Here is a 26,689-nt window from a genome sequence, read left to right as displayed (position 1 = left end):
TAAATGCGTATTGGAATGTGTAAAATGGAAATAGAAGTATGTCGTGTACGGTCAAAACAAACCCTTATGAAACAGTACTAACAATAAGATACACCTCGTTTTGCGTAAAAAGTCGAAAACCCATTATAATTTTCACAATGTTTTTATGATTATAACTTTTTAATAAATAATGAACAATGACTAAAACCTCTTGGAAGCCACTCAGGGCTACGATCTTGACAACATATGTCAAGATCGACGCCATCGGAGCTGCTTTCCAAAAGTGAATAATTACCTTGTTTTTTTTTCAAATAAAGCTACTTTTGAGCTAATCGAGAATGTAAATCGATATAATTATAGATAATAGAACGATGAAAATCCTTACTGGGTGCACGACGCACATACTCAGAATCCACAAAAAGTCAATGTATGAGTTAGAATTCTAAATGATCGGATTGTTAGGCCATTCTTTATTAAGGAGAACCTAACAGCTGAGAATTACTTAGCCATGCTTCAAAATGAAATAGTAACCGGTAATACAAAACATCGCTCGTCAAAACTTCAATGATATTTGGTACCAGTAAGATAAGATGCCACCTCATTACGGTTTACAAGTACATCAATATTTGAATAGTTTTCCCAAACAAAAAAAAGGGGTTATATTGAATGGTCAACACGACCACTCAATCTAAATCCACTCGACTATTTCTTATAAGAATATTTAAAAGATTTATAATTTATTATAACCTCAAAATCTTGATGATTTTCAACAAATAACAGATAAAATTAGAGCAATACCTAATGAAACTTGTAGGAATGTAGTCTTAAGTTTCCCTGATCTAGCATATTGTCAGACTGTACAGGGATATCAATTTGAGCATTTGCTATAATCGCCTTTAAAGCAGAAAATGTAATATTCGCAGCATGCGCGAGGGTCTCGCGCATGCAATAGAATCAGCAGCTAACTTTTAAGCCTCAAAATTCAGAAAGTATTTAAAACAAAATAAACTTTGTTATAGTGTTTTGAAAAGCTTTTGACATCAGCTATTAGATTCTGGAATAAAAAATAAGGTGTTCAATTTTTAAAAATCCATTTGAGATGTGTGTGTGTGTGTGTGTGTGTGTGTGCGCGCGCGCACGCACGCGTGTGTGTGTATTAAATGAAAATCCTTATAGATTATAGCTAGATCTTAGCTGATATTTATTGTGTAATTTTATATATATTTTCAAGTTCACAAAACTGCCCGCCGAATAACTAATACTTTAGCCAGGTTTTTAGGGGGAAAGAATTCTCACATTTAGATGCTTGTTAGCATCAATTATTATTAACCCTTAAACACGTAAGTGAGTCTGAGAGACCACATATGAAGTTTTGAACACTTGCTATGTGAAGACGGAATGAGATAGGAGGTTCGGACTAAGACGTAAAACAAGTTTGAAATCTCCTTTTTCGATTGATATGGTTCATCAACTTTTTTGGTCAACTAGAATTCGAATGGCACGGCAGCAAAGTTTTGTTATGGTCAATGCGACCAATATAGTGTGTAAGTGAAACTTTTTTTGTGAGTATTTTACATAAAAAAGCTGGACAAAATACGTTCGAACAGGTCGGTTTGCGAATGTTACTCGCATACTTTGTTTAAAGTTGGAATACTATAAAATGCTGTAGAAAAGGGAGTTTTTCCGAAATATATCATAAAACACATCAATTTTCAATTTTAGACACGATTTAATCAAAAATAACTCATATTTGCCTTGTTATATAAGTACATTTTTTAATAGAAATGACAATAATATAATTTTTTTTTAAGTATGAATCTTTAGCTTTAAAACGCCGTATTGTAAAGTTCTTCAAAGTTTTTTGTTGCAAAGATATGATTTTGTTTTTTTTAAGTAGATTTTTAGATGCCCAAAAATATCTCATATTCTCCATGTTACATAATTATACTTTTTAAAAAGAATGACTTTGCCAAATTTTATTATGAAAGTGTGACTCTTTAGCTTTAAAACGCCGTATTTGAAAGTCCTTAAATGTTTTTTGTTGCAAAGATATGATTTTTTGAAAGAAAAGTGGATTTTTGACCAATTTCTCATTTTTGCTTAATGGTTTTTCTTTTATAACTTCACAATGAATTATTTTTCGCCAATGCCGATTGTGCAGTCACACTCCTGAGATTTCGAACTTTTGTTAAAAAAAAAAAAAAAAAATCGTAGAAAAATATTGATTGTAATCAAAAATATAGCTTCTCAAAGTTGAAAAAGTCTCCCAGACCCAAAAATGTGTTTCCGTATTTTACAGAATCGGTGTGTTTAAGGGTTAAATTAATTTTCAATTTAATATCGTGATATTACTATTTCTTGATCGATTTAGACCTGTAATTTAAAACCAAAAATTATCAGCGCGCAGTTTCATAAACTTGAAAATGTATATAAAATCATACAATATCAGCACTAAGATCTAACTATGACCTATAAGGCTTTTCGTTTAATATTTGTGTTTTCACATATCGATCGATGTCCTTTATTTAATATGATTTATATATGTATACATATTAATCACAAACTTATTCTCATAAAAGAGTAAAAATGGCCAAAATGTAATAGCAGAAATCTAAAAACTAATTCTACATGTTTCTTGATGTCTATAAAATAGTAATATCGGGAAGTGCGGAAAAAATTGCTTATAACAGTAAAATGTCATACAATATACGTAATGCATATGATATTTTAATATGTGTATTTATGCTTATTTTGAAATGCATTTTGTATAACTTATATACAATAGCAATTTAAAAAAAAATATTAAATTTTAAAAAATCATTCTTTGTTAAATCCAGAACTAACAACGTGATGATTACTGATCCCATTTTTTGTTTTTCTTTATATTTCTTTTTCATTATTTCATTTTTATTGTTTTATTTCTTAATTATTTTAGTTTATTAGTTTTCTTAATTTTTTTCTTATTTTTTATGCATTTTTACCCATTTTTAACATAAAACATTTGTTATTTTATTATAGAATATAATATTAAGAAAGTACACATGTATTATATTATAGTACATTATAGAATGTACGATATTTTTGTTTTATTCATTAAAGAATATGAAAATAAATATTTATTGTTCTTAGAAAAAAAAGTCTTAGAAACATCATCACAGTTATTTAAACAATTTGCTTTTCATATAATTAATAAAAAAAATTAACAATTTAAAACCAAAAAAAATACAAAGAAAAAATGGGATCAGTAATCATCACGTTCCCGTCATTGGTCCTGGATTAGATAATGATTTTAAAAATTTAATATTTCTTCATTAAAAATTGCTGTTGGATATAAATTATATATGCAAAATACATCTGAAAATAAGCATAAATAAATATATTAAAATATATACAAATCTGATCGTATAAAAATAAAAAAAATTAAAACAGGTCATTTATGCAGTACATATTTTGTATGGTTTTATTGCTATCAACAACTTCCGCTGCAATTTTCGACATTACAAATATTATTTTTCATAATATAAATATAAAATCAGCTCATATAAAATTAAAAACAATTTAGGTACTGTTAGTCAGGTCAATAGGACAAGCAAAAATTTGGTTACGTTTCAACTCTAGAGTCCTTCTCAGTGTGCAAATATATCTTACAATTTTTCGAAGAGCTACGCAGCAGTGTTAATATTTTTTATAATTCAAAAACGCAATAATTTAAAATACGCAAATAACAAGTCCAAATTGAAGTCCAAATACAATAAAGTCATCATTATTTTTCTCTTTTATATACATCAAGAAACACTGTGAAATTTGTTTTTTAGGTTTCTAATCAAGGTGAATTTTGGCCATTTTCATATATACTCCTTTGATCAAGTTCTTATTATATTTATATATTATGTAAAAAGTTTATATTATACAAAAAAAAGTAAAAAAACCCTCAAAAGTATAGCAGATTAATTTTCTAATCATATAATGTAACACATCTGTACCTGTCTGACTCATCATTTGTGGATTTACAAAGAGGCTATGTACATATGCACCTAAACTATTCACAATATCTTGAAAAATATTTGTAGCGTGTGGTTTCAAGTCATAACATTCGCAGAAATTAGTCAACAAATCTGCTTGAACTGTCATTTTGTGCAGAACTTCCAATGCTAAAGCTCTCTGCCATGTAGGTTTGTCAGGATCCAGAAACTTCACAATTAAAGATAAGAATATTTCACATTCCGTTACCTAAAACAATAAAAGATTACTGCAACTTATGCCGGAGAAAATTCACGTCATGTCTATCACTGTCATGCGTAAATCCTAATATATTTACCAATAAAGAATGATATTTCTGTATCAAAATCGACACAACTCGCAATAACCTCATACTAATAGGAAAATATGGTTTATCTAAAGGAGTTGCTTGTTGCAAAGATGCTGGTACTGAATTACGATACTTGATATTAGGCGAAAACAGTTTTATCACAAGTGCACACACTCTTTCCTTTAATAAAAAACTAAACTCTGGATGCTAAAAAAACAAGAACTTTACAACATGTAATCTTTGAGCAATATAAATAATTTTGTTAAAACAATTTTTTTATCTTTAAAAATATGTTTCTTAAATTATTTACCTTAAAAAAAACTGATGAAAAATTTGTTAAAACTGATTCTAGCAACTCCAAACCAAAAGTTCTAGTCATTTCAGTAATACCTATTAACCAGTATGGCTGATCAGCATTCACCAATTGTACTAGATCCTAAAACCAAATGCACAAAGTAGTAAAAAAATCATAACTGAAAATTTTCCTACAAAAAACAAGTCTTTTTTTTTATGTAGACTATAGCATCAAATCATTGTCTATCAGTAGTCTATCACATCATAAATAATTTTATTTTGACAAGAATCAAACAAAAAATATAAATGTAAAATTTCAGTAAGAATAAAACAACTTCACAGGTTTATCTATTTTTTTTTATCGATTTTCAAAAAATATTAAACAAAAGTTTAAAATTTTCTTATACCTCAATTGTAAATAAGTCCAGATAAAAATTATATTTATATTTATACAATTATTATATATACAAAAATATAATTGTATATATATTATATAGAGGAGACCGGGACCGTTAGACGAGGTAATTCGATAATTTAAAATATCTTTTTATGGGTACATATTAAAAATTTACTTCAAACACTGTAAACACGTTCTAATGTAACAATGTTGCTAACAAAGTTTTGTTAGTAACGTCATATTGAATCGTAGTAGTGAAAAATGTGTTTTGCGACAGTCGAAGTAATTTCTAATAGTTAGCATTTCTTCGAAATTTAAATAAGATAATAAGGTTTTTTTGAAAACTTTGAATGTATCGTATCCAGAATGTATTTGAAACATTTCGTGTTTACTTTTTGTTGTGTGATATCTATTTTTGTCGATCATATGCAATAATGCACACAGTTGATGTTGGGGGCTATTCGTAATACTGAGCACCGGGGCGATTCGTTAATACTGGTTGCAGCGCCTAACCTAAGTTGGGTAATCCTAACCCTTTGGCTGTGTTACGAAAGTCTGCGCTACACAGAATTAAGCATTGAGGTAAAGTTCTTCATTGATTTAATTCAAACTTGATATTATTGTGTATTTTAGTACATAGAACATAAATATGAATATAAAATCGTTACTCTTAAGCAGGTAAAAAGTTATAAAGCGTTAAAGATTGACACTTGTGAGATTAGGAAATCTGTCACACCGATGGCATAAAAGGACATGTAAACGTGTATGTTTGCAATTTTTTTTTATATACCTATATCCTTTTTTAAATAAAAAAGTCTTAACAACTTTTTTTTACAGTTTTTCAACTTGAAACACAAATTTCGGGATATTCTCGGACTAGTTACGAATTACCCCGGGCTTGGAGCTATTCGTAATTTTTGGCATTGCTCAACATTTTTATATGTACTTCAAAGCAAGTACACTTCCATGTTCTATCTATACCGGCATTGTGAAGGGGAAGATTCAACCTTTCAAACCGTCCCATGTTTCTTTCTTTTTAATGAATATAGGACTCAAAAGACATAATAGAAAAAAAGGTCTAACGAATAGTCCCAGTCTCCCATACTATATTTATGCAATTTATAAAAATTATATTTATAGAAAAGTATATATAAAAAAATGTTTTTATTAAGAGCAATTTGTTAATAGAAATGACAATTATTGCTTTATATTTTCAATAGTTTAAATTTAATTTCTTTCATCTTCATCATTGTTAATGTAATAAAAAATAAATATTAAAAATAACTAAAAATAAACAAAAAAATAAATATAAATAAAGAGTAAATATAAAAATAATTATATAAATGGGTAGTAAATATAAATTTCTACAAAAATCAAACAAATCAAAAAATTTTCTTTTTTCTTTTAACTAAATCCTCAAATATTAATTAAAGCTTACAACGTCATAGGCTAAGTAATTATCCAAATTATTGCGACTTTCAGAATAGAAGAGCAGTTGATATGCTTATTTTGTAATTTTTAAATATATAAACATTCTTTTTTCATTACTAATCAAGTAAAAATAATATACACATAAAAGCAACAATAGCTTGAAAACTGATTATTTATTTAAATATAAGGAAAAAAATAAAAATATAAAGTATGAATATATCACTGCCCCTTACCCTAGGTATCTAATATTACCTCCCTATTTACTTCTACAAATATACTTATATTTATTATATAAACAACTACTTATTTTCAAGCCATTCATTGTATAAATATGATTATTTCTCCGAACATACGAGGTGTGATCAAAAAGTAAGGTGACTTTTCATTTTTATAAAAAAAAATTCATTTATTCATCCAAAATTATGTTATCCCCTTCAAAATAATCCCCCTCTGATACAATGCATTTGTGCCAGCGCTTTTTCCAGTCGTCAAAACATTTCTGAAATACACTTTTGGGTATTGCCTTGAAGTCCTCCAGCGATGCAGCCTTAATCTCCTCAATCGTCGCAAATCTTCGTCCTTTCATAGGCCTTTTCAATTTTGGGAAGAGGAAAAAGTCGCAGGGGGCCAAGTCTGGTGAATACGGTGGCTGAGGCATGATGATAGTATTGTTTTTGGCCAAAAAAGTACTCACTGTGCGCAGGTGCATTATCATGGTGCAGAATCCATGAATTTTTTTTCCACACTTCCGGACGTTTTTTTCTTATTGATTCACGCAAACGCCGCATAACTTCAAGGTAATACTCCTTGTTTACCGTACGACCTTGTGGTAGGAATTCTTGATGCACAACGCCATGGTAATCAAAGAAAACTGTGAGCAAAACCTTCACATTCGAACGAACTTGGCGTGCCTTTTTCGGTCTTGGCTCTCCTGGGCTCTTCCACTGGGATGATTGGGCTTTGGTTTCGACGTCATAACCATATACCCATGTTTCGTCACCAGTTATAACCCTTTTGAGCAGATCAGGATCATCATTGACGTCGTTCAACATGTCTTGGGCGATGTTCATGCGACTGTTTCTGATCAAAATTAAGCAGTTTTGGAACGAATTTCGCTGACACACGTATCATACCCAAAACATCCGTTAAAATTGATTGGCATGAGCCAAACGATATGTTAAGATCATCAGCTATTTCTCTAATCGTGATTCGACGATTTTTCAACACAATTTCTTTCACTTCCTGAACATTTTCGTCGGTTTTTGACGTGCTGGGGCGTCTAGAGCGAGGTTCATCGTTTACATTTTCTCGGCCCTCTTGGAATAACTTACACCATTTATAAACATTTTTTTTGCTCAAAGTTGACTCACCGTACGCCACTGTCAACATTTCAAGAGTTTTTGAACACTTAATACCATTTTTTACACAAAAATTAATACAAACTCTCTGCTCCATTATTTTCAACAGCAAAAAATCGCCGAGCACGCAAACACGAGTCTAACCTTTATGCCTCTCACATAAAAACAACACATGTTATATAGTCAAAACTGTGAACATATGATCGTGACGAGTGTACCAACACAAAAAAAAAATTTTTGAAATTAGAGTGTACAGAGCGCGCGAAATTCAAAAAGTCACCTTACTTTTTGATCACACCTCGTATAATAATGCATTATGTACCCCGGAGCCGAGCTTTGCCGTTCTTGACTGAGGACGATGTTTTCAGTACGAGGCGTAGCTACGTGCGCGAAGCTCGTACTGTAACAGCGTCCGAAGTCGAGCCGAACGCGCTCGGCTCCATGGTGCATACAATATTTTATGCAAAAAAAGTACGTTTTTTCGCGTCACACCAGGAAAAACAAGCGCAGATAAGTATTGTAATATCTCCAACTATGTTGCGAGGCGAAGGGGAGCTGGGCAGCAAAGCCCCCAGCGGGGGTCCAGGAGGCGACAACTCCTAATCGGAGGTGCAGGGGGCAAAGCCCCTGCTGGGAGTCAAGGGGGCAAAGCCTCCTGATGGAGGAGGTTCGGGATGGACTTCGCTCCCCACCCCCCCGACTCTAATAAAACCACTATTTCTGATTTTACTCAACTCTTTGAAATTTATAACGATACACTCCTTCACCGCACGCCAACACTTCGGTCCCGAACACCCGACCACCGTGCGTGCGCCCGGGTAACCTCTCCGCAATCACGCGCTACCACGCGCCGCGTTCGGCAAACGTTCCCACTCATTTACTTACGACTATTACTCAACTCTTTGAAATATGCGCACAACACATTCTGCGTTGTCATCGTTTTGTGTTGCTTTTACTCGGTAAATAGTACGCCGCGTCGTATTTGTTGCGTGAGACTTTTGGCAGTGTCGACGCGTGCACTGTTGACTAATTCTGCAAGCTCCGGCAACGTACACTGCATCAATTCTTCCATTTCTTCGTTCTTCATCCTTATCTGCTTGAATACGCACAATTTTTACAGGCCACTTCGATGCGTAACGTTCGACCCCATTGCCTATTCCGGTTACAGGTTATGAGAGCTCAGTGTACTATCTTTGTTCATGCATTCAACTCTACGCTCAGCGCATGCGTCACGAAACGTTCACAGTTTCTTGACAAAAATGCGCATGCAAACCGTACAAGAATATTGATTTTGCCGTCCACAAACGGCAATATCCCCCACCCCAAAAATTGCCCATTTACAACCATATTACTAACTGTCCCGGAATGTCGCAAAAAACGTCCTTTCTTTGCATAAATAAGTTAACAATTACCGTTAACGATCTAATTACTACTGCTTTTTCAATTGCAGTATTAGAATAAAAGATATATTAAAAATATTTTAATGTTATAACAAAATTAATAATCATTTTGAAGCTCGAAATATTCAAAGACAAAATATTAATAAATTAACTAAGATAGGCCGAGATGATCATAGCAAGATCTTCGTACTGAAATAATATTTTATATATTTCTATTCATTTTAAACAGCGCAAAAATATTCAGGTGATACAACAAAGTCAAGTCAAGAAAGGTAAAGATTATTATAGTATTAACTTGAAAAACATTTATCTAGCAGCAAAAATCACATGTATGTTTCGGTACTTATGTACTTATGTACTTACCTATCCTTACTATGTTACAAAAATTACGAAACTTTCTATTATGCAGATAAAATATAATTTTAATTCACATATGTCAATTAGATATAATAAAACGACATGAATATAAACGGTTTGATGACAAAAATACATTATTTTGGAGACTTGTTCTCAGTGATATAAGGAAGCACGCGATAGATGACCTTTCAGAGAGTCATATTGTCAAGAATTTTATGTCGTATAAATTATCAGTACAAAATTACCTTTTCAAAAAAAGGTAAAAAAAAAGCGCCAATGTATGTGTGTGCGCGCGCACCTTATTTAATTCAACCTAAGTGTATTTTTTCTAACAAATGTATGAAATCTTTAAATTGCGCCAATTAGAAAAAAAATATATTGCTGTTTGAAATAGCTGTACTACTTTTAACGAATAAAATGCAAATGATAGTATCTTTATTTTTTAAATAAAACCCAAGAAACAGTACCTTTAATTCCTTTTTAAATATAATTTAAATGATAATATCTGTGTATTTATATATATATATATATATATATATATATATATAGGCAGACCTGAGAAAGTGAACCACAGTTTTGATAAGAAAAGTAAGAAAAATATGTATTGGAGAAAGATAGGAAGATAAAAATAGATTTAATAAGGGGCATCCAATCTAATTAACTTTGTTTCATTACCATATTCATATGCACTTTGTCAATCATATCTTATGACACTTGAAAAATTTAATACTTAGCATATTGACTCTAATTAATGCAAAATATATATTTTAACTGCACATATTATTAATAATAGGGTTATTCAACGCGTTTTTGTACGAGACGAACAAATTCGGCAGAAAAGTGTCGTTTGCCTGGCAAACTGAGATATTATTGACGATTCAGGTTACAGGTTAGGAAACCTATCATATTGCGGCCACGTGATGCATCACATGGTCGCATGCGAACTGATAATTAAAGCTCTATATTATAAGAATAGTGCAAATGCCGCTATGTTGGACCTAATGCTGATTGGCTGAAAAGTGTGGAAACTAAAATCACCGAATGCTCATTGGATGAGAGATCCATCAGTCGGCATCGCTAAAAGATAAAAGGATTGCGCTACTCTTATAATATAGAGCTCTACTGATAGTGTAGTAGCGAGCGCCACCGGCCACTCTGTGTCAAAAAGATGTACTGGACCAGGTTCGAGGGCGACGATAATGACGTTTCTTAAAAGTAAAAACGTCGAGTTTCGACTTTGCGTCGCGATATCTCCGCAGGGTACAGAAAAAAAAATAAGAACACTTTTATTATGCAATTTTCCCCAAGCTATTGATTGAGACTACTCAGAACTTGATCGGTTCAGCCTTTACTGAGATCTGATAATCTCGTTATGCCTGAACTCGCCGACTCGCATAAAAGAGGGTCGATCTGCGACTCGCTTGCCTGCATTGGCGCAAGACGCGACCGCGCCTCTTGATATTATTCTCTGTAAAAGATTAATGAAAACTTACCATTAACATCATTTTATTATATCGAATTGACATATGTGAATTAAAATTATATTTTGTATCTGCACAATAACAAATTCCCCAATTTTTGTAACATACTGAGGATGGATAAGTTAGTCTGAAACATGTTTATGTGATTTATATGTGATTTTTGGTTAAATAAATGTTTTTTTTTAAATTAATACTATAATTATATCTTTACTTTGCTCGACTTCACCTTGTTATCAACTCATCTTAATGTTTTGTATTTTAATGTTAAACTAAAATTATAAAATAATTAAAAATAATTACATATATAATCATTTTAGTTTAACAATAAAACATTTTTAATACATAATGCTCTCATTCTCTTTTTCTCATATTACAATTAGACTAAAACGGCAGTAATTGAATCACCAAGAGTAATTGTTAACTTATCTATTATATGTTCAGAGAAAATGATCATGTTTATACACCAAACAACTTAAAGATGAGAAGTTTGTTGTTTTCTAAAAATTTAACTTTTTAGACTTGTTCAGCTTTTGTAGGAAACTCTTCAATTATATTTTATATATATTTACATTATTACAAAAATTTCAGTACGATTAAGATTTTCTCGCATTTCACAAGAGTATGAAAAAAAGACCTTTAAACTATGCTAAAAACATTTATAAAAATAAAGTACATTATAACATTTTTTCTCTTTTTATTTCCTCCATAAATTCTTTAGTTTCAAGATTAAAAAATATTTTATAAGAAATTAGTTTTTACATAAGAAGTTTGATGTCATGCAAAAGAAATTACCACACCAATTTTTTTAAAGAAACATTTTAAAGCTTAAAAAGACTATTATAAAATATATTTTAAATTTTGTAAAATATATATTAAATTTTGTAAATAATATTTCAATAATTCAAGCTACAACACTTAAAATTTTAAAAATGTTGAAGAAATATTAATTTTCAATTTTATGTATACTCGGTTTTGTGAAAACAATCTATTTTACAAAACCTTATTACAAGAGTAATTATAAAATAATAATAAAAAACTAAAAACTATTATAAAATAACAAAATAATATAAAATCAAATTAATATATAAAAAAAAATTATAATAACAAAATATCCTATCAATAAGAAAAATTATAATAATTACAAATATCATATTTTGTTTATAAAATAAACACAAATAGAAATCGTCAAGACACTCAATGTCCTTTGCAAATTTAATCTATTATGTTGTTTAATATGTAGCATCTCAAAAATTAATATAGTTATGCTAAGTCGATGCTCTTATGCTACCTGCTATAAAGAAGCTAGTATACGTGCCTAAGCGGGAGGCGTTCTTTTTCTGCAAGAGAATGTGCGCAAAACAGACGAATTTTCGTTCGCGCTGGTACATTCTTGCAGTGTAAAACAACCGAGTATAATTTTGGAACAAAATACAACAAATAGCAACAATATTATACAAACAAAAGTAAAAAACAAATTTAAAGCTCTATCTTTCCTCTTCTGCATTTTGGAAAATTTCTTTATATTTTTTTACCAAGATATTCGTGAAATGTGAGAAAATTTATACGAAAAACGTATTGAAACTTTCGAGCGGTAGCGTATATGTTATGTAAGCATCACAATAAATAATAAAACACCTGAAACATCAAATATGCATCTGCAGCACATGGACCGAGACCTTTAGGCGCTTGATTTGTTGGAATTTTCAATTCCTCTATATTCACTTCATCAGGTTCTGGTTGATCTGAGCTTTGCTCGTCCTCGGCGACTACTCTTTCGAATACCAAAGACACCAGCTGTCTTACAGTAGCACCGGCTGTATTTATTGTTGTACAGTCTTTTGTAAAATGTAACCGAAAACAAAGTACCAAGTTCTGAAAAAATATAATTTTAAATAGAACATATTGAAATGTTATTTAAAAAAATAAAAGCGGCTAGATAGTGACATCCTGACATGTTGCTAACAATCAAAGCATATATTGTTACCAGAATTGTGCATCTTAGTTCGCATTTATTGATAAATTTGTGCCTTCATAATATGACATCTTTGGATAGCAACTTGTCAGCAACTTGCTATTTTATGTTGTCTTAAATCGTCTAATTCAAAAATCGCTGTTGCTCTTATGTTACCATAATTTACATAATTTATAGAATCACACAATGCTGTCAATTAAAGAATTTTTTAATACAAATTTAAAATAAATTAATTTTATTGTATCTTTTAATGTTTCTTAATCAGTCATTAGAAAAGTCACTTAAATGTCGAATATTAAATTTAAGAAAATATTTTTAAAAAATATCAGCCAAATATGGTATACAATTCATCCGCAATATACAGCTCACAGAATTCAAAAAGTTATAAAATATACACCAATTTAAAACAATATATTATTAAAATTATTATCTAATTTCTTAATTTTAAAAAACTTGCAAGTCACAAAATTTTCCCCAATAGTAAACACTCTAATATACATATTGCCTTCGTGTTACTTCAATGTCAGTACTCAACATACTGTTTATACTTGAAATGTTGCCAGCACCACCAGCACCACCATCACAGATTTGCGCGATTTTGTTTAGACGCTTAGTATCTGAGCAAATATTCATATGTAAATAAATTCTTACTCTTGCCAAAGTATCTCCGTGCACCACTGCATTACTCGTAAGCAATAGCGTTACAGTTTGCAAAACTTTAACTTCCTCTATACCTGATTCCATTAACAACCACAAAGTATCTGTAATATATCGGGCACCTTTCTGATCTACTGCTTGCTGTGTTATTAGCCTCTGCATCATACTCAGACAAAACTAAATAAAAAAAAATCATAAAAACTTGTGTAACATTGTAAGGTTTTATTTCTTTTTTTTTATTAAAAATAACGTGTAAATATAAAGTATAACTTATAATACCTTAATAATTTTTATATCCTTACTCTCGCAACCTTGAACCAGGGGATAAAGTATTTGATTTACAATATAATATATTGATGTCCCTGGGTTACTCGAAGCTGTTCTCAACTTCACAATTCCTTCTTCGCATGACTGTAACAAATACAACCATAATAAGTACTATAAATTTAAGCAGTAACATACTTCCCCCCCCCCCAGCCTTCTGAATAAAATACTTCTGAGTAAGAAAAATTGTAGGTAAATTTATCAGCGCTGTAAACGTAGATTAGAATTGTTTAATGTGTTACAGCTACTTACAGGATAATTGTGACCTCTGTCAATCTAGTAGGATCAAACGAGCAAAATCAAACGGGACCTATTAAACTATTTATTGCTCCTGTTGTACTAATTTGTGCCACAAGAAGTAATTTTGTACCTCATGCCATTTAAAAGAAACTCATGATGCTGCTAACTTACAAGGAGATGACGCCAATTGCAAAATACGGAATTACATGAGCCATAGTTCATTCGAAAGAGGGGGTTGAGAGTATAAAAAGTGTCAGAGCGTTTGAGTGCACAAGTCTTCGTTTCTGAGAAATTTACATGTAAAGTTTGGCATTCGACGCGCGGTGCGTTAAGTACGATTGTACGGTAAGTTAAAGCATGAAGCGCTATGGCTGAGGAGACTAAGGCGCACCTCCTATTTTGCCCTCGGCGGCCGCGTGAAGAGAGGTGTTCAAATTCTCGCAGTGCCAATTTTTTTTTCCAATAATAGCTACATTTATTAATTGTAAACAATTTTTATTATTTTTAGCAAGATATTAATCGTTATATATCATTCGTTACAGGTAACAAAATGTAATAATCAGAAAATTTGCAAACTTATTCAAGTTTATTTATTTATTTTTATTTATTATACAATTCTGACATTGCTGTACAATGTTGTGGGGAAAAGTTATGTGAAAGCATTGGAAATATCTATATCTATATATATATATATATATATATATATATATATATATATATATATATATATATATACATGGTGCGTTCCATAAGTAATGCGACCAAATTCATAAAAAACTATTTATTGAATATATTTGTACCAATGGTTAGAAATCTTCAAAATAGCACCCTCCCGCATCGATACATTTTTGGAGGCGATGCTTCCAGGCCTGGAAGGCATCCTGAAAGGCCTTCTCCGGGATGTCCTTTAGAGCCGATGTCACATGTGCCTGGATGTTTGTAATTGTGCCCCAATGTTTTCCTTTCAGGCCTTGTTTTAAACGAGGAAACAAAAAAAGTCTGCGGGTACCAGGTCGGGACTGTAGGGAGGCTGGGAAACCAATGGGGTGTGGGTCTTGGCCAGGAAATCATTGACAACGAAGGCGCTGTGGCTTGGAGCGTTGTCATGATGCAGCTTCCACGCGTTCTTGATGTCGCTTCGGCAACGTGTGACCCTTTTTTTCAATTTTTTTAGCACTTCCAAGTAGAAAGCTGCGTTCACAGTGGTCCCTGTAGGTACGAATTCATGGTGAACAATGCCTCTGACGTCAAAGAAGACAATGAGCATGGTTTTGATTCTGGATTTGCTCATGCGTGCCTTCTTGGGGCGGGGCGACGATGGAGTGTGCCACTCTGAACTCTGTCTTTTTGTCTCCGGGTCGTACTCAAAAATCCACGACTCATCACCGGTGATAACTGAGTTTAAAAAATTAGGATCATTTTCACACATTTCCAAGAGTTCTTGGCATCGAAGCACTCGCATGTTCTTTTGTTCGTCGGTCAACACTTTAGGGACCAGTTTGGCGCACACCTTTTTCATGTTTAAATCGTCGGTTACAATACGAAAAACTGTTGTTTTCGTAATGTTAAGAGTTTCTGCTATCAATTGAAGGCTCAACCGTCTGTCAAAATTTAAACAATCACGCACACGCGTCACATTTTCGTCAATTCGGGAGGTTGATGGACGTCCAATGCGGGGTTCGTCGGTGACTTCCTCTCGGCCCTCCTTGAACGACTTGTGCCATCGGAAAACTTGTGATTTTGACAAGCAATCACTCCCAAAGGCCTGTTGAATTAATGGCAACGTTTCGGTGGCGGACTTTCCAAGTTTAACGCAGAATTTGATAGCGTAACGTTGCTCCACAGTACGATCCATCGCGCCGTGTTACGTTAACCTCAAACGCGGTTCACGGGAATGCACGTCCTGACTCTCCTGCTGCTCGGAAGCGACCGAGACCGGGCGCATTTTGAAGCTAACACTCCCCTCCACCTTTCCCAACAGGTTAGAACACGCTGCGGTGTATCGTCGCGTCAGGAAAAAATTGGTCGCATTACTTATGGAACGCACCATGTATATATATATATATATATATATATATATATATATATATATATATATATATATATATATATATATATATATATAATATATATAAAATAAACGATATATATATATATAATATATATCGTTTTGAGGCATGTCAGAATTGAATAATGAATAAAAATAAATAAATAAACTTAAATAAATATGCAAACTTTCTGATTATTACATTTTGTTACATGTAACAAATAATATATAACAATTAATATCTTATTAAGAATAATAAAAACTGTTTACAATTAATAAATGTAGCTATTATTAAAAAAAAAAAAATTGGCACTGCAAAGATTCGAACACCTCTCTTCACGCGGCCACCAAGGGTAAAATAGGAGATGCGCCTTAGTCTCCTCAGCCACCGCGCTTCATGCTTTAACCTACCGCACAATCGTACTTAACGCACCGCGCGGCGAATGCCAAACTTTACATGCAAATTTCTCAGAAAATGCCCATGCACTCAAACGCTCTGACACTTGTTATACCCTCGACTCCCTCTTTCGAATAAACTATGGCTCATCTAATTCCGTATTTCGCAATTCGCGTCATCTCCTTGTTAATATCAATTTAGCAAAACCACAAGAAAATAAAAGAAAAAAATAAAAATTATTATATACAGGGTGATTCAGATCAATCGGAGAAGTCGGTACATACGTATTCCTCATAAAAAATTAAATCAAAAATGATAACAGTAAAATGTTGAGAGATCAATAATGGTGAACGTTTGAAAATGTCCAATCACAGGGCGTGATGTTCGCGCCGTCAAGTATGGCACAATCAAGCGAGCGGTCGAGTGCTTTAACGGTTACTGTGCCAAACAAGTATTATAAAGGTTCCACAAAATCTCTATTAACATCTCCTGCTGTATTCTTGAGTTCAGTTTAATTGACAAAAAGTAATATCAATTGCAAATTCGATAAAATATCACTTATATGAGTAAAAAATGTGCTTTTAAAATACATTTTATATGTAAACAAATAAATTAATAAATAAAATCAATATTAATTAAATTATCTGATCAAATAATACTAAAAGCTTCAGTCGACAAATATTTTCAAAACATCTTTACAAAAACAAAATACAAAGAAAAGAACATCCCATTTACGAGCAAATTAATTGATCTTGTAAATTACACAAATATTAAGAGTTTATTCTCCTACCAAAATTTCACAAAACGTCAAAACTATTCTGCCAATACATTAACTATTTTAACAAGCATAATTAAATAACAATTTTGAGCCGTATACATTGTATCGGCGCATCAACATTGAGTAGTCGCATTTAGCACGCAAGAGCACATATGACAACACTTGGCTGTAGCCCGAGTCTTCAAAAGTCGTCAAAACTAGGGTTGTAATGAATATTCGCTTTCGCATATGCGAAAGCGAAACTTTCGCCTCATTTTTGACTTTCGCTTTCGTTTTCGCTTTCGCAAAAGATTATGCTAAAGTTTTAGCGAAAGATTTTTGTCCGGTCCGCGGGATTCGCAGTTTCACCAGGGGCACACTAGATGGCGGAAAAGCAGTTTACGTTTTATTCGTTGGTTTGTCAATCTGAAGCTAAAGACATTTTAAGTTAGACTTTAGAGGTTATTTAGAGGTTAAACTTATTTATAAAGTAAACTGCTGTGATATAACTAAATCTGATGATAATTAATTATAAAAGTGATAAGTAATAATAATTAACAATAACAATGAAATCAAAATCCAATGTTATTTAGAACTTTTATGATGAAATGAAGAGTGACAATGATAAAACCAAGTGTAAAATATGTGAAAACATTTATTCTCGCACAGGACGATGTACTTCAGGTTTAATAACATATTTACAATTGAAACACAATGATGAATATTTACAATTCGTAAATTTACGAGATAAAGTAAAAGAATCTGTCGTCGCATCAACTTCTAGATCGAGTTTGACACCATTGCAAGCTATACAAAAACAAGTAACTTTGCAAAAATCTTTACAGACAAAAGATTATTGGGATTCATCTGATACAAAGGCAGTTGAATTTGATAAATTAATCGCAGAAATGATTGCTCTACAAGATTTGCCTTTTAATTTTGTCGAGGGCATTGGGTTTCGTCAATTCTTGCAAGCTGCATTAGCCCGTTATAAATTGAGAGGATGTGAATATTTCACTTCATTCTTATGTGAAAATTTGTATGACCGGATGGCTAATAAAGTAAAACAGATACTGGAGAATTTCAATAAACTCTCTTTCACAAGTGACATCTGATCAGATCCTAGTGCTGGCGTTTATCTTTTGAGTTTGACTAATCACGAAATTACAGAAGATTTTCGTAAAGTAAACATTATATTAAAATGTGAACCAATGGAAGGCAGCCATACGGGTATTGTGATATCAGAAAAATTTAGAATAATGTTAAATGAATGGAACCTAATCGAGAAAGTTCATTGTATAGTACATGATCGAGGCTCAAACATGATTCGAGCTATGAATATTTTAAATGTTACTCACACAGATTGCACCGTACATCAAATTCAGCTCTATGTCCGAGCAGGTATAGAATCGGAAGATTATCTTTTGAAAATTATTGAAAAAAATAAAAAAATTGCAACACACTTTAACTATTCCATATTGGCTCAAGATGAATTACGTAAAATACAAACACAGCGACTTAATCAACTACCTCTTGCTGTTATACAAGACAATCCAACCAAGTAATTTTTATATTTTTAATTATATATTAATATGGATAGAAGTAATAATTAAGTTTTTATTATATCTTAGTTCTGCAGCATCTTGTTTTAGATGGAACAGCACATATTATATGATGGAACGCCTGTTAAAAATTAAAGATTCCACGATATTATATTTGAGCACGTATAATAAAATAACAAAATCTATTGATGAATGGCAAGATATGGAAAAATGCGTAACTATACTGAAAGTATTTGAAGAGATCACTCGAGAATTGAGCAGTACTAATATTTTAATATCGTCAGTTATACCTCTCCTTCATGTTCTTAAATCAACATTACAAGAAAAAGAATGTAAAACAGATACTTCAGCAATATTCAAGAGAATCATACAAACATTAATCAAAAAACTAAATTCAAGATTTGGGGAACTGCATAATAATAATGCATTCGCAATTGCTACCTACAAGTACAATCCGATATTCTTTGTCTCATACTTGTACAAGTACAATCCGATATTCTTTGTCTCATAAATTCTGAATCCATACATGATAGCCCCCTGCGGCTAAAAAATCAAGAATGGAATCGTCTAATGATGATGAGCGTGCAACAACTTCGCATGCAATGAAAAATTCGTCGTACATACAATCTTCATTAGCAAATATTCTAAATTCAAGCAGTGATGATGATATTGATGATGATGTTCGATTGAATCGGGACTCAACTTCTAATCGACTTTTTAGACTGAAGTCATTGTTAACAGAGTACAATAAAGATAAAAAACTTCAGCTTACAAAAGATCCCCCATTATGGTGGAAATTTAATGCTAATAAATATAAAGATTTGATCCCAATGGTTCGCCAATTCCTAGCAACTCCTACTGGGAGTGTACCAAGCGAGCAGCTATTCAGTGCTAGTTTGATTTATGATCCACTGAGAAATAAATTAAAAAGTGAGAAAGCAGCAAAACTGCTCTTTGTAAAATATAATTTGGGACTTGGTTAGGTGGCGTGCGAGTGAGTGGATGTGTGGCGAGAGCGTGCGAGTTTTTGGTAAGCGTTGCGTAGTTAATTAAGTCAGCGGAGGGAGGTAGGAGAGGGGAGAGAGAATCGAGAGAGGGGGTAGTTTTAGGGTGAGTGAAGGCAGAGGGGAGGAAGAGGTGAGTAAGAAGCTAAAAGGGTAGATAGGTAGTAGCGGCGAAGAGAGGTTAGGATGACGAGTAAGGCGGGAGATAGAGAAGTCGGTAAGGTAGGGAGTAGAGATTTGAGACATCGAAAGCTGGTAACTGAGGAGAAATCGAATGGTAAAAAAGTCTCATTTAGGTTAGAGGAGTCGGGAGGGACGAGGACAGCAGACTGGGAAAGAGAGCGAGAGAAGATGAGAAGAGAATGGAAAGAAGAGGTAAAGGAACTGAAGGAGGAGATAAAGAAGTTAAAGGAGGAATTACATAAAACAAAGAGCAAAGAAAAAATATGGGACGAAAGATTCTGCGATGTGATAGAGAGAATGGAAAATGTTGAAAAATGGAAGGAGGAGGTCAGGAAGGAGTTCATAGGAGAAAAGGAGGAAGAGGAACTGAGAAGCAGCGAAGGAGAAAGTGAAAGAGGAGGAAGCAGCAGAGCATCTAGAATAAGTAAATGGGGGAGCATAAGATCAATAGGTAGTGACGACAGATTCAGCGACAGAGAGGTGAACAAACTGAAAAGATGGATGCACGAGAAGGAAAGAGAGGAAAGAAGCAGCAATATAGTTATCAGAGGGCTGGGTAGAAGAAGAGAAGAACTAGAAAAAGAAGAGGATAAGAACACATGGATAGAGAAATTTTTGGAGAATGAAATCGGAGTAGAATGTAAAATAAAGATGTGTAGGATAAGCAGAACGGTAGTTATAGCAAAAGTGGAAGGAGAAGACAAAAAGAAAGAGATCATGATAAACAAGAGTAAGTTGAGAGGAGGCGGAATTTTCATAGTAAATGATTTATCATGGGAGGAGAGGAAGACTCAAGAGAAAATTCACAAATGGAGAAGAGAACAGAGAGAGAAGGGAATAGAAATAAAAATAGGGACAGGAAGAGTAAAGATAGGAGATAGATGGAGAAACTGGGAAGAGATAGAGGAAGAAAGAGAGAGAGAGGGAAGAAGGGCAGAAGAAGAGGAGAGAGAGAGAGAGGAAAAGAAAGGAGGAGAGTGGAAGACGGAGAAGATAAGAGACGGGAGGATTTCAACTAAGCCAGGAAGAGGAAGGGGAAGAGGAAGAAAGGAAGGAGGAGAATGAAGAGAGGAGGAGACTGACTTTTTGGAACATAGCAGGTATCTGGAGACAAGATGTAGAGTTTTGGAATTTTATAGGAGAAATGGATTATGTATGCTTAATAGAAACATGGTTGGAGGAGAAAGGATGGGAAAGAATTAGGAAGAGATTACCAACGACACATTCATGGGATTGCAGCTTGGCGATTAGAGAGAAAAAAAGGGGTAGAGCAAGAGGAGGTTTTATTGTAGGAGTAAATAAAGAGTGGGGAAAAGAGCAGCTAAAAGTAAAATGGTTAGAAGAAGAAGGGATGTTAGTAACAAAAGTCAAGAACAAAGAAGATAAACGGTGTTTTATAATAATAGGGATATACGCAACCAGAAACTGGGTTACAACAAGTAACATGATAGAGAGGATAGTGGAGGAAAATAAAGGAGAATATATAATAATAGGAGGAGACTTTAATGCAAGAACTGGTACGGAGGGAGGGAATGATGAAGAAGGATGGGGAGTAGTACGCAAAAGCAAAGACAAAGTAGTTAACAATAGAGGGAGGGAATTCATAGATTTAGTAGGAGAAATAGGGGGAAACATTATGAATGGAACAATGAAAGGGGATAAAGAAAGGGAATTCACTTATGTAGGAGAGAGGGGTAGCTCAGTAATAGACTACGTAGTAATAAGCGAATATTGTAGAGAAATTGTAAACGATTTTAAAATCGTAGGACGATCGGACTCGGATCATATGCCCTTGGTCTTGGAGGTGAAGAGGAACACAGGAAGAGAGAAGAAGAAAAAGACAGAAAAGAAGAAAGAAGAAAGATGGAGATGTAGGTGGAAAGAAAAGGATATAAAGGAATATAAGGAAAGGACGAATGAGACGGATCCGAAAGAAGAAATAATAGAGGAGGTAACAATAGAAGAAAAATGGAAAGCGCTAAAGGAGTTGGTTCTCGAGGCTATGACAAAAATAAAGGTAAAAGAAGGAAAGAAAAGGAAACTAGGATACAAGGAATGGTGGGACAAAAGTTGTACAAGGAGGAAAAGGATAGCCCACAGAGTTTACAGAGGCTGGAGAGTGGGAAAGCTAAACAGAGAGAGATTTATAGAGGAAAGAAGGAAATATAGAGAACACATGGAAGAAAAGAAGAGAAAGTGGAAAGCGAAAGAAGAAGAACTGAGGAAGCTGAAGAATGAGGCGGAGGTATGGAAAGTAATAAATAAGAAAAGAGGAAAAGGAAATTGGATAGAAAATGAGATAAGTAAAGAGGCTTGGACAGAACATTTTAGGAAACTAATAGGAGGGGAAGAAGAGGTGTCAGAAGGGGAAAAGGAAAGAAGAGGAGCAGAGGAGAAGAAACAAGCAAAAAAACAAGAAGTAAGGGAAACGGACGAAGAAGAGCTGAAGGAGGTAGAAATAATTACGGCAATAAATAGTTTGAAGAAAGGAAAAGCAGCAGGTATTGATGGGATTCCGATGGAAGCCTGGAAATACGGAGGATCAAAAGTAAGAAAAAGATTTGTGAATTTAGTAAAGGAAATCTGGAAGGAGAATGAGATTCCGGAAGACTGGAAGAAAAGTGTAATTGTGACAATTCACAAGAAAGGGGACACGGAGAAGGCGGAAAATTATAGAGGAGTAGCGCTGTTATGTACGGCCTACAAGGTATACGCAGAAGTTATAAGAAGAAGATTGGAAAAGGAAGTAGAGGAGAGAGAGCTAATACCAGAGAGCCAAGCAGGCTTTAGGAAAGGAAGAAGGACAGTGGACAACATTTTCATACTGAGCCATGTTGTCCAAAGAGAGAGAGAAAGAAAGGAAGATGGAAATGAAAGAAAGGTGTTCGCCTTCTTCGTGGACCTAAGAGCAGCATTTGACAACGTAAACAGAGAAAAGCTTTGGGAACTGATGGAGGAGTGGAACATAAACGGAAACATAATCGACAGGTTGAAGGGAATATACAAAAAAACAATGGCAACAGTTAGGACGGGAGATGGACTAACAGAGGAGTTCAAGACAAGAAAAGGAGTAAGACAGGGATGTGTTCTGAGTCCGATACTATTCAACATGTATATCGCGGATATTGATAAGTATTTAGATGTAAGGAGGGTAGGGGGGGTAAAGATTGGAAAGAAAAGAATTTGGTCCTTGGCGTATGCAGACGACTTGATTTTACTAGCAAAGAATAAAGAAGCCATGGCGGATATGATGGGAACGCTAAGGAGATTCCTAAAAGACAGAAAACTAGATTTAAATGTGGAAAAATCGAAAATTATGGTTTTCAATAGTGGAGGGAGAGAGAAGAAAAGAAAATGGACATGGGAAGGAAAGGAAATAGAAGAAGTACAAAAATTTAAGTATCTAGGTTTCACGTTTAACAGAAGAGGAGATTACGCGAGCCACATAAAAGAGCTAAGGAAAAAGGGAAGGATGGCGGCGAATATAGTATGGGGTATAGGCGAAAGGATGTGCAAAAACGATTTTTCGAGACGATGGAGTTTATTTAGATACTTGGTAGAAAGCGTGATGGTATACGGAGTAGAGATATGGGGATGGGAAGAAAGGAAAGAGTTAGAAAAGATACTTTTGGATTATATGAGATGGATGTTCAAACTAGATTTCTGTACGCCAAGATATTTAATAACAAAAGAGTTAGGTTTAAGAAAGTTAAAAGGAGAATGGGGAATTAGAGCAAGAAAGTACGAAGAAAAGATTGAAGAAATGGAGGAGGAGAGATGGGTAAAGATATGCTGGAGAGAAAAAGAAAAGGACGGGTGGAAAGAATTATATGGTAAAGAAAGAGAAAAGTATTATAATAGAAATGGCTGGGGAGTAATAGCGATAAATGACATGCCAAGATCGGAGAGAAATCTAATAGAGGAGCTAAGAGAAAGAGAAAGGGATGTACAAGTGCAAGAAGAAGAAAGCAGAATAAAAGAAGCGAGGTATAATAAAAGATACAAGGAATTCAGAAAAGAAAATGGTGTCCCAAGATACATAGAAGAAGGATTAGAAAGTGGAGGTAAAAGAGGGGAAGGAATAAGGGCTTTAATTAGATTAAGATGCGGAAACATGGAAAATGATAATAAATACTGGTTAGAAGAGGAAAATAGGATTTGTATATTTTGTAAGGAGGGGAAAGACAATATGGAGCATTTTACAGGTGAATGTAAGGTAACAGGTGATTGGTTTGTAGGATTAGGAGAAAATGTAAGAGATAGAATAAGAAAATTAGAAAATGAGGAGCTAGACGAAAAGAAAGAATTATTAATTAAGTTTTGGAAAGAAAAAGAGAAGCTTAAGCGTAAAGAAGAAGGGAAAAACCAAGGAAAAGGAGAAATAAGATGTTCAAATAATAAAGAAAAGTAAGAAAAAGAAGAAAATTGGAAATAATACTGTACATAATGTAATCATATGTATTATATTGTATTGTATTGTATACTGTATATTGGTTTTATTGGTTTAGTCTATATTAGGGTAGGATACAAGGCCAAGGGTGTAATAGATATAATGTATATAAAGATAAGATAAGGAAATGGAAAAGGAACATCTAATAACAGTTTTAGTAATAGTTTTAGTTTTTAGTTTTTAGTTTTAGTCTTAGTATTAGTTTATAGAATTAATAGACTTTACAAGCATAGTACAAACTGAAACGCCAGTACAAAGAAAGATCTCACATAGATATTTAGATATTTATATTCTAGTTTTAAGTGGAGAGAGGTAAGACATGAGAAGAGAAGAAAGAGTTAATCAAAGAAAGGAGGAGAAGAGAAAGGGGAAACTTTCGGAGGACGTAGGGAGGGGGGGAAGAAACTCGCACGCATGCATGCATAGTATGGAAGGATGTGTGAGATAAGATCTTTTGTAAACCAAGTCCCTCTTCCTGGCTGTATGTAGCTGAAGAAAATAAACATTCATTCATTCAAAATATAATTTGTCACTATTAAATTTTTAATATTAATTTTTGAATATAATTAAAAAATCTACTGACAATAAGAAAAAAAAGTACTAAAGTAAAGTATATTATACAGGGTGCGAGAAAAGTTCCGGGACGGCGAAATATCTCGAAAACTAAGCATTTTAGGAAAAAGTGTTTCAGACAAAAGTTGTAGGATTTAAAAAGATCTATTTACTGATCTTATCAGTTTGACCTTGGATGGCGTCGCCAAGGTCAGATCGAAATTACATTAACTTTTTTAAATGGAACACCTAACTTTTTATTGCATATTCTTGTAGCTTATCTCGAGACCTTTCCAAAACATTACAAGAAAGTTTATTTTCGTTGAGTACTTTCCGAGTTGTGAGGCTTGAAAGCTACAGTGTACTGTAGTGTGGGTCCAGCCAGTTAAGGCAAGTGTGGCGTGTGTCCGGCCAGTTAAGGCAAGTGTGGCGTGTGTCCGGCCAGTTAAGGCAAGTGTGGCGTGTGTCCGGCCAGTTAAGGCAAGTGTGGCGTGTGTCCGGCCAGTTAAGGCAAGAGTGGCTGGACCCACACTACAGTACACTGTAGCTTTCAAGCCTCACAACTCGGAAAGTACTCAACGAAAATAAACTTTCTTGTAATGTTTTGGAAAGGTCTCGAGATAAGCTACAAGAATATGCAATAAAAAGTTAGGTGTTCCATTTAAAAAAGTTAATTTAATTTCGATCTGACCTTGGCGACGCCATCCAAGGTCAAACTGATAAGATCAGTAAATAGATCTTTTTAAACCCTACAACTTTTGTCTGAAACACTTTTTCCTAAAATGCTTAGTTTTCGAGATATTTCGCCGTCCCGGAACTTTTCTCGCACCCTGTATAAAAGTATATTTAATTCTTAGAAGTTTATTTTTTTTAACTCAACTTATTTTATGTTGACTTAATAAAAATAAAAAGTATATTGAGTTATTTTACTTAAAGTTATATTATGAGTCAAAGGTCATTTTTTTATTTTGTTTTTATGGTCTAATTTTATTTATTTACGAGTTGCAATACAAAGATATATTAAAAATATATTTTATTGTATTTTATATAATTAATGTATTTTATTTGATTAAAATTATAATAAATAAGTCGTTCATATACTAATTTACATATTTAATTCATCTCTCTCAATCTACCATTCAATAATTTGAATAAAAATTAGTAATATTTTTTAAATATCATATTATTTTTCGTGACTGCTTGTGACTGTGATTGTGGCTGATTTAATCATTCAGCAGAAAAAAAAATCTTTCGCTTTCGCATTCGCATTCGCTTTCGCAAAAAAATTTTTTTTCTTTCGTTTTTGCATTCGCTTTTGCTATAATCTTTCGTTACATCCGTAGTCAAAACAGTATAAAAAATAAAAATTTTTCTATATTGTTTTTTCAGTTAGAGGTGAGAATTTCTTTAAGTCAAAGCAATACATTAAAAGATAAAACCAATAAAAATCAGTTTATAGATATAAATAAATAAATAAAAACTGGTCAAAAATTAAAATAAAATAAAATAAAAAGAATGCTTGACAGAATTAATAACAA

The 26,689-nt window shown here is 33.2% G+C and overlaps 1 protein-coding gene across 8 annotated transcripts in view; it reads right to left on the bottom strand.

The window, feature by feature from the left end:
* The window catches only part of LOC105194437 (protein MON2 homolog), an 84,559-nt gene that overhangs the window by 42,186 nt on the left and 15,684 nt on the right, over positions 1 to 26,689 (bottom strand). For 7 of the 8 annotated variants that reach the window (XM_039454696.1, XM_039454697.1, XM_039454699.1 and 4 more), the window contains exons 2-7: positions 13,915 to 14,046; positions 13,630 to 13,812; positions 12,642 to 12,878; positions 4,599 to 4,724; positions 4,298 to 4,495; positions 3,963 to 4,209 (exon numbers count right to left, since the gene is read on the bottom strand). In XM_039454696.1, coding sequence (XP_039310630.1) covers positions 3,963 to 4,209; positions 4,298 to 4,495; positions 4,599 to 4,724; positions 12,642 to 12,878; positions 13,630 to 13,812; positions 13,915 to 14,046 — 1,123 coding nt within the window. The remainder of the gene's footprint in view (positions 1 to 3,962; positions 4,210 to 4,297; positions 4,496 to 4,598; positions 4,725 to 12,641; positions 12,879 to 13,629; positions 13,813 to 13,914; positions 14,047 to 26,689) is intronic. The other variant, XM_039454700.1, reaches the window with a different exon arrangement.

The sequence above is a fragment of the Solenopsis invicta genome, chromosome 10 (assembly GCF_016802725.1).
Source record: "Solenopsis invicta isolate M01_SB chromosome 10, UNIL_Sinv_3.0, whole genome shotgun sequence".
NCBI classification, from domain to species: Eukaryota; Metazoa; Arthropoda; class Insecta; order Hymenoptera; family Formicidae; genus Solenopsis; species Solenopsis invicta.
The sequence above is the reverse complement of the archived record's forward strand: the minus strand, read 5'-3'. Positions and strand labels throughout refer to the sequence as shown.